At 35.3% G+C, this 12,707-nt stretch overlaps 1 protein-coding gene across 2 annotated transcripts; it reads right to left on the reverse strand.

The window, feature by feature from the left end:
- Positions 1 to 18: 18 nt before the first annotated feature.
- Positions 19 to 7,666, reverse strand: LOC103998762 (uncharacterized). Of its 2 annotated transcripts, none has more exons than XM_065169021.1 (11): positions 7,484 to 7,666; positions 7,283 to 7,362; positions 5,905 to 6,000; positions 5,649 to 5,724; positions 5,474 to 5,569; positions 5,277 to 5,365; positions 5,064 to 5,168; positions 3,263 to 3,400; positions 2,010 to 2,115; positions 940 to 1,139; positions 19 to 495 (listed from the first exon to the last, which is right to left on the reverse strand). In XM_065169021.1, exons 1-11 carry the CDS (start codon positions 7,554 to 7,556, stop codon positions 427 to 429), a joined length of 1,128 nt encoding a protein of 375 aa, XP_065025093.1. In that variant the 5' UTR covers positions 7,557 to 7,666; the 3' UTR covers positions 19 to 426. The 2 variants fall into 2 exon arrangements, with proteins under 2 accessions (XP_065025093.1, XP_009418615.2); XM_009420340.3 differs by having other exon boundaries at positions 7,283 to 7,366; positions 7,488 to 7,665.
- Positions 7,667 to 12,707: the final 5,041 nt, after the last annotated feature.

A 12,707-nucleotide genomic window follows, 5' to 3' on the forward strand; every position in this document is an offset into this window, starting at 1 on the left:
ATATAAACTTCAACAAACTGATAAAAGTTATAGCCAGTAATTCGTAAAAGTAAACTTTGTACATTACAACAATAAAGTTGCAGCATTTTCATATAAGTGGCATATACAACCAAGAAATGGTTATCAATTTGGCCGCTGCTACAAGCATGGCTGTGAAAAATTTTCATCTGATAATGCTGTTCAAAACCAGCATTATTATTATTATTATTATTATTATTATTAATACAACTCCAAGCACTGGCTCTGCATCAGATCCATCAAGTGAATAGTACATTTATCAGTCAGATAAGAGTAAGCATATAGAACCAGGAAATAATTATCCATTTGGCTGTTGCTAAGAGCATGACCAGGAAAAACTTGTCTGATGATGTAGTTGAAAAGCCTCTACTGGGTACTTCAGGAAAGACTTGTGTTTATACCTTTAAGTCAATCTAGCTTGACATTGGAATAAAGAAGGGTGTCCCTTGTCAGCGGCATGTTGAGTAATAAGTAGACCTGAGAAACCAATGCCAGAGTATCAGCACACAAAATTGAATCTAAAACAGTAGGACCTTTTGCAATCAATAGGAATCCTCAGCATTGGATGTCAAATGGTGAGAGGGGTTCAAAATTTTATTTTAAAATATTGCCATAAATGGTGATCTATCTTCGCACATCGCATGTAACATGAAGTACACCCAGACAAAAAAAAAAGTGAGGAAAAAGAAAATGAATATATTATCAACTGAGAGTCTATGACTATTTGTTGCACTCCTATTTCCTGCTTAAAAGATATAATTACAAGTAAAAAAGTAACTCTAGTTCTTCAGCAAATAAATTTGCTCTTGTCAAGACTATGCAGCAACCACACAATGAAGTGAGAACTACAAATGCTTTTAAGTTCTTTTTTCTTTAACTTGTTCAAATATAATTAAACAAAATATAACTTTTTTTTCTCACCCCAATGAGAGTTGATAGAAGAAGGATAACTCCCGTTATCCAAGCCAAACTCCGTCTGACGAGCAGCACCTCTGATTCAGTCGTACTAGAGCTTTCTTCTTCCAACAATCTGGAAAATCTTGCTGTAGAAGTTACATCCAACAACATTCCCGACTCTGGTGAAGACTCATTGTTTAATACGACAACTCCAACAAGCTTCCCTAAAAGGCAAAAGAAAATAATATAAAGAACTCTCACAAAAGTTGCCCAAGAATTAAGTGAAATAATTCAACCCAAAAAAATTAGTTTAGTCACTGACAATGTTTCTAAAGGTGGGCTACCTGAAACATTTAACTAGGCCATAAAACCTATGTCTGACTTAGGCAAATATGATGGTAGTCTATCATCTTTCATTGAAATACAGCATATATGTAAGCGTTATTTCATATTAATTGCAGCATATGTTCAGTTTAAGCATTAAGGCAGACATGAAATTTGCTGCTAATGGACTACCAGGCCACCATGACAACAGCGGTCATAAATTTGTTGGAGCTTGTTGCTTGGCCAATTACAATATTACCTAGCAACAAACTTCCAAAATCATTTTAAACGGTTATGCAAAACCAATGATCTGAAGTGAGAACCTTCACTAATCGTCAAAAATCAGACAAAAGTTATCATATGAGAAAAGGAAAAATTTACCATACCTTGAGAATTTTGCATGCTTACTCTTTATGAGTCTTGTGAAGATCAACAGTTACACAGAAACATAACAAGGATATAATCAACAACTTAAGCTTTTTATATCAAAGATTAAACCATATCTGGCAAAATAATAAGATTTAAGTAACTGAAGAAGAATTAGAAGTCACTGCTTATTCATTTTATGTAGTCCCATTAAATGAGAAGTGGACAATATATCTGCAGTCTCAGTCTCAAAGAAACATAACCAGGTTCGTAAAGCATCTTTTAGTTTCATTCATGAACAGCCACCTTCCAGAAAGATGCAAACCATAAGTTAAATACTATTTCTAAGTTGACAACATTGACTAGAAAATAAACACAAGCCTAAACCTATAACCATCACTAACCTTTGTAAGACACTTGTAACATATCAGACAACTTTAGAAGTGTTGTCTGAAGCAGCTCCACCCCCTGTCGAGCAGTGTCCCCCGAACCATATTCGGCTCTAAGAGCCTGTAATAGATTCATCAAGTCACAAAATACACATGTAAATAAACATAAAAATCAATTATAGAAGTCACAAACTTCAACAGAATTCCTATAGTTTCTGGCCAATCCTGCCATCAAGCAATTATTTATTAACTGGAAAATACAAGAGATTAGAAATGCCACTGGATGAAGAAACATGCATGACAACCATGATAGTCGAACATTCTTAGCAGCAATAAAATAAGTAACAACAAGCTATAACTTAGTAGCAGCAACATATTTTGTTTAAGCTGTGGTTTGACCATCTCTTGAAACATAATGGAACCCATATGTTTCAGATAAGCCAATAAAGAACAGCCAAAACAATTTTTAGCAAACTTTTATAAGATGCTTCAGTAAACAATCATCAGGATACAATTCTATTATAAAATTCTTAAACAATATCCTTCAAAGGCAAGGTTTAGCAAGCTGACTACAAAAGTGAAACCAAACTAGTTAACTTACCTGACTTTGCTAAGGTCATTAGAATATTTTGTCTGGAAAAATGCATCAAATGCTAGTATTCATAAGGAAATGTTCAAGCTATCCGACTCTAACACTATAACCATAGTTTCAGAGGCACCATGGCATTTATTTGTTCCAAGAATTGAAATCTTGTAACCTCATTGTAAAAATTTGAGAATTTCTTTTGTTGAACAAAGAAGAGCCAAAGCTAACAATAGTAAACTGTTTGTAGTAAGTTCAGCCCAGTATTCGACAAGTCTTCTGCGTAAAAAGGGAGAGAAACAGTAGAAATTGGTAGACTTGGTAATGTCATCAGAATGTTTTGACTGGAAAAAATTCATCAAAAGCCTATATTTGTAAGACAACTTTTAAGCTCAAATTATAACTCTATGACCATAGTTCAGAGAAACCAAGGCATTTATTTGTGTCCAAGAATTTGGAATCTTGTAACCTGAGGCCGACACAAAGAATATCATCAGCCAGAAAAATGCTTCGATAACAACGAGGGTTGTATTTGCATTATATATTTGCAATAATGAGTTTCATTTGTGAATAATGCATCAAATAGCAATAATAACAGGAACAATGAAAGTAGACATAAACAAAGTGTTATTCAGGATGAAGCCAAACATATGATCACATCCTATTAGCGACAATAAAAGATCACCTCAATGCCTGTGAAACGGCCTGTCATAATTTCTGAAGGCATAAAGCTGCTTTCTGATAAATCTTTGTGAATCTCCACTGCCATTTTAACATTTCTAACCAAAGAAACAAGAATAGATGCAAATTGAAGGTCTGCTTTCTGCAAAGCATGTGCAAGTAGCTGTCAACATTCTACAAATTGTTTATGTCAAAGAAAATGTGCCAATATGAATGTCAATGACATTAAGTAAATAAACTACCACTGGTTAAATTTCTTACCACATTAAATCATTCTCAGACTATGAACAAAGATATTCAGTTATAGGGGTAGAAAAATTCATAAGGAGTTGACAAGAAAGAACTACTCAAGTGAGGTGATTAATAAATACAAATAATCAAGTGCTATGATCATTTCTGAATTTTCAAATTAATAAGATTTACATATACTAGTGTGGTTAAAGGTACTAAACGCTAAAAGGCACCAAGCTGTCAAACTGCCTGAGGTGATAGGCACTCACCCGAGCAAAGCAAGACACTTGAAAATATTAAAATATATATAATTAAGGAGAAGAGGGATGAGGCATGGGATAGGAGGAGGAGGAAAGAGAAGGGAGTTGTCTAGGAACGGGGAGGCTCAGCGGCTATTTGTTGGGAGGGGAGATATCAGGGAACATAATTAGTTAACGGAGGAGGAGAGGGAGGGGGCGACGATGGAGGAGGAGAAAGAGGGAGGGGACACTCAGAGGGAAGGAGAGGGGTAGATTGCGTTTAACAGCATATGGTGCGTAGAGCAGAGGAAGGTCGTGGATGACTACATATGGCCAAGGAAGAGAGTAGCCAACAATGTACGACAAAGGAATGAAGCAAATGGCAGAGGAACGAATGGTGATGATGCAGGGTTTCTCTTTCGCTCGCAAAATGAGATCTAGGTAGAGGTGGGGGGAGTAGGGGTGGGGGTGGTAAGTGGGAGACTTTAGTTGGTTCGACTAAACCAACTAATTCAAATTGACTGAACCTAGACTTTGATTCGCCCAGCGCTTGGGCTCAGGTGTGCACCCAAGTCGCGCATGTTTAAAACGTCGCCCGGACCATCTTTGAGGCACTCAATTTGGCCAATAACAATGGTAGGTAACTTTAAAAAGAAAAAACTTTTGAAAACAATATATTCTATTAGTGTTTCTACTTTTTGTTAAACTGTCTCTATTGAACTAGCCTAAAAAGAAGACTTCAAATGACAATATCCTTATAACCATCCCGACGAAGATAGTAACTATTCCAAAATAAATATGCGTTAATTCACTATTTAATTGTTCTTGCTTTCGGTTGCATAAAATGTTTCATTCAGATAAAAATTCAAATAGCATCTGAACTCTAAAACCAACAACATGATAAGAATTAACTGATACTTCTGTAACTACAAACACAGTCATTAGAATGCCACTTGAACACAATCTTTCCCTTGGTCATGATAGGCGTGCAAAATGTAATCCAACCTCTTGCTGTCAAAATATCACATAAAAACCACTAGAAATATATCCATATATACATGGAGAAATCGGTGCAACGTGAGTGCTAGCATACAGATCTGAAATATATGTTATTCAGAAAACAGTACAGATGAATCCAACAACTGAACCATGAACTCTATAAGAAACTCAATTAATTTACAGACAATCCTACTTAGGAGGAACAATGGTTTAAGGATTTTGGAGAAGAAAAAGGAAATACATAACTAAAAGGAGTTTTAAGGATGAATTAACACTAGACTACAAGTATGTCATGAATCAAAGAACAACATATACAAGGTGCTAAGAAAGTTGAACCTTTGCAAGATGCAAACTCAAAGTGCTACCACTCGCTAAAGGAACAGTCAACTTCCCATCTAGTGACTCTATGGTGCCAACATATGATCCCCCCATCCATTTTGCCTGCAATGTATTGATACCATTTTACATTATGCTCTTTTCAGGAAACTAACATATTTCCAACAACTTGTAATATCCAACAACTAATTAACTAGAAAATAAAAATCTTACAAGATCACTGAGTTCCTTATCAAGGCAAGCGGCATTGCATTCAAGATCCAAAGAATTGTCCAAAGAAACAACAGAAACTTCATCTTCACCTGGAAAAAAAATTGTGATGCTTCATGCAATACAAAGAAAAGAAAAAAAGGGCCATCATAGATATGCATATCTTTGGAGGAAAACTACAACAGAAAAAAATCAGACACCTGGAAGTTCTAGTTTGGTATTGCTCGATCCAGAAATCCTACTTCTGAAAACATTAGCAGTTTGGCTACTTAAGTACTCAGATGAGAGAACTGGTTCTGCAAGAAAGTGAAGAGTATAAACACCTCTACAAGTTATATATATAGTTCAGAGCTCAAAAGAAACAAATACACTAACCCTCAACTCCACTAACTTCCAGCAAGAAAATAGCATTAGGTCTGTCAAAAGGATTGGGAAATAGAACCTCGTTTAACTGCCAGCAAAACAAGCACCAAGGTTTAGCTTTCATAAGTGCAGCATTTCACAAAGTAATGTAAGAGTTGCCCTGGGTATTAGACAAAATAGGAATGTCCATTTCCAACAAAACCTATCAATAGAACAGCCCCATATGTAATAAAGCTAAGCAGATCTAAAGGTTAACGACAAATAGTACCTTGTATGAAGAATCAATGGGAAGTGATAAAGATGGTGCAAAACCAAGTAGAGCTGATATTGTTGCAGCAATTTCTTTCGAAGACATTGAGTTCACCTGTGAGAATGCATGAAGCTCCATGATCATGTCATATAAGGTGTTCGGAGAAAAACAATGAACAAAATACAAACTTCGCATGAACTTAAAAATGTGAGGTAACAAAAAATCATATATTGACAAGATGAAGTTCCATCACATACACTAATGATCACAAACTTCATCAAAACAAAAATCCAGGAATATTCATATACGATAAACAGATGGTAAAATATAAAATTTACAAGTTTCAACTTATTGATATGTTTCTTATGAATGCAACCAATATTTGCAAACACATAACAGAGTTCTTTTTTCAAAATACAAACAAGACTAATATAGGAAGAACTATCTTATAACTAAAAGAAACCAGAGATTCTGTAGAACAATTATACTAAAAACCTCCATTGGATTCTTTAGTTTGGTTTGGCTTAGAACTTCTTCTGACCCTTTTCCATCCTATTGCTTTCAAGACTTCAAACATGCAAGTTAGCTTAAATTGGACACACAGAGGATCATACGAGCAAATGTACAGGACATCACAACAGTTCAGACACCAGATATAAAGAACTTATTGGTGTGTTTTACTCAAGTATGAAAATGTGATTAGAGAAGATAAGGATAGTTAACTCTTAAGAGACATGATTGACATCTTTTATAATATTCCCTATAAATACAGAGAAAGGAAGATGGATTCCCTTCAGCACTCCTCATTAAACAACACCTACATAATCTTCTCATGATAGGGGTAAGCAATTGTTAAATTTTATTCACATTTGCAAACTTGAAGTATGTATGTGGTGAGTTCCTGACAGTCCATCTACACCTAATAACTAAGTCATGAACATGAAGAACCTTGTTCTGAAACACTAATATCTTCAGACCACTTCCACCAATGGCTTCTTGAGTAATACATAAATCCTTATTTTTAGGTACCAATCATGTCGTGGATCCAGGTTAAAAATTCTAGTGTATGAGGTCATAACATTAAGAGGTGGTGAAGAATCATCAGTGCTTCCAACAACATTATATATTGAAAAGAATTAAGCAACAATTCCTCGATTGATGCCATCTGAATTAAAATAACCAGCATCCAATTCCTTTACTAAAGACTGCTCTTCTAATAGTTTGTTCAACCGGCTGACCACCGACTCGAACTTGTTAGACCCAGAAAGCTATGCATAGTAAGACATATCGAATGCGTGAAGACCCCAAACAATAAGATGAGAAACCCATACCACGAGCTGAAAGACCCGAATTTACAGCGATGCACATAAGAAAAGGCAGAGAAAACTACGATTACCTTCCCTGCGCTATCCTGCGCGTGATTCCTGATGTATCTGTGGGGAGAACCATCCAAGAAGACGACCGATCCCCTGCTCTCTCCCTGCACGGACAAATTCCAAGTAAATTTCGCGATGCCATCACAAGATCAACAATTCTTCCACAAGAGACAACCGAAACCACAACAAAGCTCGGAAATCGAAGAGAAGGGGCGGGAAACGTGCCCTAGCTTGTAGGTACATGGATGACGCCAAGATCAAGAGACTCAGACTCGCAACAAAGAGAGAATCCATGACTTTAGGGTTTCCAAGATCGGGGAAATGGTGCGATTTCAGGGTTTCCAAGATCGGGGGAATCAAAGAACCAAGAGAGAGCGAGAGAGAGAGAGAGAGAGGTGAATAAAAGGCGCAATAAAATATGGTCAATTTGTCATCTCGAGCATCTTCATGTTCCGACATTAGTTACGAAGTGGGGCGGTTCACTCGTGGATCTCCGCCACGTCCTAAACTGAAGAACAGTCGTGTCTTAAGTAGCGTCACAACTATTCTCGACACATTTATATATATATATATATATATATATATATATATATATATATATATATATATATAATTCTTTGGGAAAAATGAAAAGAGAAGTGTGGGAAAAGGTCAAATTAGAGATTTTATTAGAAAATTTATTTGGATCAAATTTAAAATTATTATATAATTAAAATGTCTAAAGTTCGAGTCCATATATGCATCCAAATGTAATGAAACAAAATCATATCAGCATATTTTATGAGATTGAAAGCTTTTTAGATATATTTTCTATATGACGTCTGTAAAGAAAATTGAAAATTTAATGAAACTAATGCTCAATCTATAAGCTAATAAAACATTAGAGATTCAGTTCCAACAACAACATTAATCTATTTCTTTGGAATTGTTGATTCAAAATGCAATTGCTATTCCTTTTTATTGTCATCTTCCTCAGTTCATCAGTTCATCAGTTCATCTTGTCCCGAAGGTATCATGATGCTTTTGATGTGCATATATGTCTCCAATCATCATCATGATAGAGCATATATCATACTAATTCGACCTTCACGGCAGCCTAAAACATCATAATTGGATGAACACTTCTAAGTGAATCAGAGTTATAGAAAAAAGTAACCTGCGTTTTCATTTGTTATCGACTCGGATCGGGTTGGGCTTTCATGTGACCCTATGGACTATCTATTAATTTCATTTGACCAATTACCTAAATAAATAAAATTTAATTAAAAAATATTTAAATCTAATTTAAATTTAATGGGCGAAGATCAACTACTCTTACAATTCGATTCTCCTTTTAACAGGTTTAGGAGAGAACTTTTACACCCCTACTGCCTCCTCTCTTAAATTTTACTAACACTTAGAGCTTCACAGGAGTTCTCACAAGATTACAATAATGTTTTTCTTTCTTTTTGGTATTTGTGTGTACTAAGCAAGGATAAGAGGGGTCTTTATAGGCCCCAAATAGATTCAAACTTGGAGTCTAAAAATATTTCTTCCCCTGTTTTTGGGGTATTGACGGTACCATCGTCTACAGCACTGATATTAGACAGTACCACCGCTTAGTCTGGCGATATCATCGCCTAACACAATTTGGGAGATTGTTTGTGTGGCACCACCACTCAGACTGGTGGTACTATCGCATGACACTGTTTTGGGTCATTGAATGAGCTTTTCTCTTAGCCCAAAACAATCATAATTCGAGTCTAGTTGGTTCATAATTGAGTTGATCTAATTACATTTTAAATCAACTCAATTAGAACTAAAATTACTTTGATCTAGATAATTATTACAAAGTATTAACTACATATTGTCCGGCATGTCATTGGTTCATCAGCACTTTGTCAAATTCTTCGACGCATCATCCTTTTTTGTGGCCTTTTGCCCAATCAGCATGTTAACCTTCGCAACTCCGATCTCTTTGGCGCAATGTCTGCTCTTCTAGGTCCGATGCCCGAACTCATGGCATGAAGCTTTCTACCGACACGTCTATCAATCCTCTGGCTCGACGTCCAATCTTCTGACATATTCCACTCCAACTCAACATTGATTCTTCTTGCTTTAATTATCTTTTCTAATCGAAGCTAGTCCTGCGTCACTCAAAACGTAGATTAGATCACAAATACGTCAATTGATTTCATTATCAAAATTTGAAATTCAACATATGGTAGCCAAAATTTCATAATTAGATACTCGGATCAACGTTGGGCTTTCATCAATATGATCTTTTGTGCTATTTATTAATTTCATTCGAACTAGACAAATTATCTAAATATATATAAAAAAAGATTAAAAGTATCTAAATTTGATTTAAATTTGTTCTTGCGGATTCAAATACTTAAATAATTATCCTAGCGATAAGTATTTTCTATATAAGTGTGTCTCGACGAAGAAGACAATAATTGCCTAAGTGTTAGGGTTCGACAAAGATTATGTACAATGACTCTCGACATAATATTAATACATTTTTCGTCACAACACATGTGCTAATAGTGTCTTCTTGTGTACTATGGATGTGCGTGTCACTACCAAATCTAATAATTATTTTGTGTAATATAAGATTATATGTTGCCATTAGATTTGTTGTGGATCCATGGTGAACTTTGGACCCACCCAAATTGTGCTGCCTCTTTCATTCCTCACCTACTACACTTTCTGCATTGTAATCAAATCACTGAAAGTAGATAAACCTGTTTTGTTTTACTCCAACTCAAACACACAAGAAAGAGAACGATATAAATTAAAACTTCACATATGCACACTATTTCGTGCACACAAATATGGGTAAAGAAGAAAATGAAGAATTAATGTCCATACAAGACCAGAAATATAAAGAGATAAGTCAACTTAGAGAGGAGACCTCATGTTTTCAAGAAGTCAATGTCTAGAGAGAGAGAGAGGGAGAGAATAAAAACTCTCTTTTCATGAATTTTCTTAATTTTGCCAAACAAATTTCAGTCCAAGTTTCAAACCACTTAATAATAAATATACAATGTGGTCTCTTTTTTAATATAGCAATTTGCTTTCTGGTATGAATTTCTTCATCTAAAAACTTATACCTTCACTAATTTTCTTATTTTTTAAAAATTATTATATCTTAATATTTGATCAAGTTTTGAAAACTAAGGGGAGAATATAAATTATAATTCATCAACCAATTATTGAATCTCGGATTTTGATGATAAAATTGATGAGTTTACGATCTAATCTGCGTTTTGAGTGACGTAGGATTAACTTTGATTAGAAAAGAAAAATAGATTAAAGTATGAAAAATCAGACGTTAGACCAGAGTGGAATATGTTAGAAGATTGAACATTGAGCCGGAGGATTCGTCAACGTATTGGTAGAAGACTTCATGCCATGAGTTCGAGCATCGGGTCAGAAGGATAGGACATTACGCTAAGGAGATCGAATGTTGCGAAGGTCAACATACCGATTGGGCAATATACCATAAGAGAAAACGAAGTACCGAATAAACCAATAACATACCGAACAACATAGGATTCATGCTTGTAATCGTATCTATCTAAATCGAGTTAGTTAGGTACCTAGACATAGTGTCAGCTAGTACCCAAAAACCCGAGGTTTACAGGAAAGTTCTATCATTTAGGTAGGTGAAGGAGAGCAATGCTGCGGAGAAGCTTTTCCTGGTGTGCCATCCCTTTCCATTGCAATCATCTCTCTGCATCGTTGAGTAGGTGAACCATGCTACAAGTCCACTTCTGCTTTGCTTTAGGGTTTGCAGGTCCAAAGGAGGTGATGGGGAGTTGGTGAGAGACGTGATGTGTCTCCTCTACTCTACTATGTGTGTCTTCATTAACTATTATAAGTTCACCATCATAAATGTTTAGGTGGAAAGGTTACAAATTCCGCAAGAACTCAATCAAACAACTTATATATACATTTTAGGTTATGAGACCTTATTTTTAGGTGACGATGAATGCCAACCATCAGGCCCAGAAGTCAATTATTTGTTGGAACTAAACATGCAGATGGTGGTAAGGGTTTGGTCCTCTGATGGCACCAACCTGAGCCGATGCTTTCCAAATGGTGTGACAGATGCTGAGAACTTTGTGACGCTCGCATTCACCATTGTGTGTGCTTTATGTTATTCGCCAACTCAGAGGTGTTAATGGAGAAAGATGGCACCAATCCATGGCTTTAAATATGGTTTGGATGGATATGTATCTGTGATTGAAAATACCGATCAATTCGATAGATATCAATTGTTTTTTATCGGTCTGATCAAGCCAAAATAACTAAAAACAATCTGATTTATTATTTACATTTCTCATTAACAAATATATCAATTACATCAATTTAGATCTAGAATTTAGGAGATAACATAAAACATACACACACGCGCATACACACACGCATACACATATAAATCTTATGGAATGTTGTTATGTGATATCATCCATACCGATGGTTGTTATGATATATTATCAACGTCGACGACTATCGTCACATATCAATCATATCAGTGACTATTAATATTGGTCATGTCGATGACTATTATGTTAGATCAATCATGTTAATGTATGTCACATCGAGTTTCCCACCTTGATAATTATTCTAACCCAAGTGATTAGGGAGCTTTCACTTAAATAATAGGTTATTCGGAAGGATGAGAAGAACTCAAAAATTAAAGGAAACATCCAAAAAAAATACTAAAAAAACCAACACATGATTTAACATGGTTTGATGACTAACTGCATCTTACATTTACGAAAATAAATAAATTCTTGGATTGATCTAACCTCGTTATTAGAGAATATTCCAAGAGCATCTATCTTCTCTCTTCTCTCTCTCACCAAAACCTTAACACTCAATTTATATTTATATGAATAAATTCTAATTCACCAATGACTACTCTTATGACCTAAATCATAAAAAAATAAATCTTTTTTTATTAATACGAAGAAAGTGTCAATATGAAACCCAAATCACTCAGAAAAGGCTAGCGTTCAATAATACTAAAGCCAAAATCTCATAGAATTATGTATGTGAAATCTAACTATTTAAAGACCAAAACTCTTTTGTATCATTTATAAAGACCAGAGACTCTTTAATGTGTGCGCCAAATCACTGAAAACGTAATAACGTATCATACAATTTAAAGACCTCAAACTATATTTTTCTCATGTTTAAAGATTATGTTTCTTTTAATAAATCAAGTAAAATTGTCTAGAGAGAGAGAAGAGAGAGAGAGAGAGAGATTGTGGAAACTACTAGTAATGGTTAGTAATGTTTGCCACCTTTGCACTCAAAGCCATCCATCATACCCAACCCCACACAAAAAGCTCCTTTGGTCGACCACACCCATCATCAAACGCACACAACAAGGCTGGTTTGGTGGTGCGGTGGGTGAGCCGAAGACACATATAAACCCACCACCTCGTTGTC

This window comes from Musa acuminata, chromosome BXJ3-9 (genome assembly GCF_036884655.1).
Source record: "Musa acuminata AAA Group cultivar baxijiao chromosome BXJ3-9, Cavendish_Baxijiao_AAA, whole genome shotgun sequence".
NCBI classification, from domain to species: domain Eukaryota; kingdom Viridiplantae; phylum Streptophyta; class Magnoliopsida; order Zingiberales; family Musaceae; genus Musa; species Musa acuminata.

Coding starts and splice junctions, on each gene's coding strand:
- LOC103998762 (XM_065169021.1), bottom strand. CDS start 7,556: ATGGATTCTCTCTTTGTTGCGAGTCTGAGTCTCTTGATCTTGGCGTCA. Junction 3,401..5,063: donor TGAGTTTGCATCTTGCAAAG/GTTCAACTTTCT, acceptor CATGCTTTGCAG/AAAGCAGACCTTCAATTTGC. Junction 1,140..2,009: donor GTTACAAGTGTCTTACAAAG/GTTAGTGATGGT, acceptor TTTGCCTTTTAG/GGAAGCTTGTTGGAGTTGTC.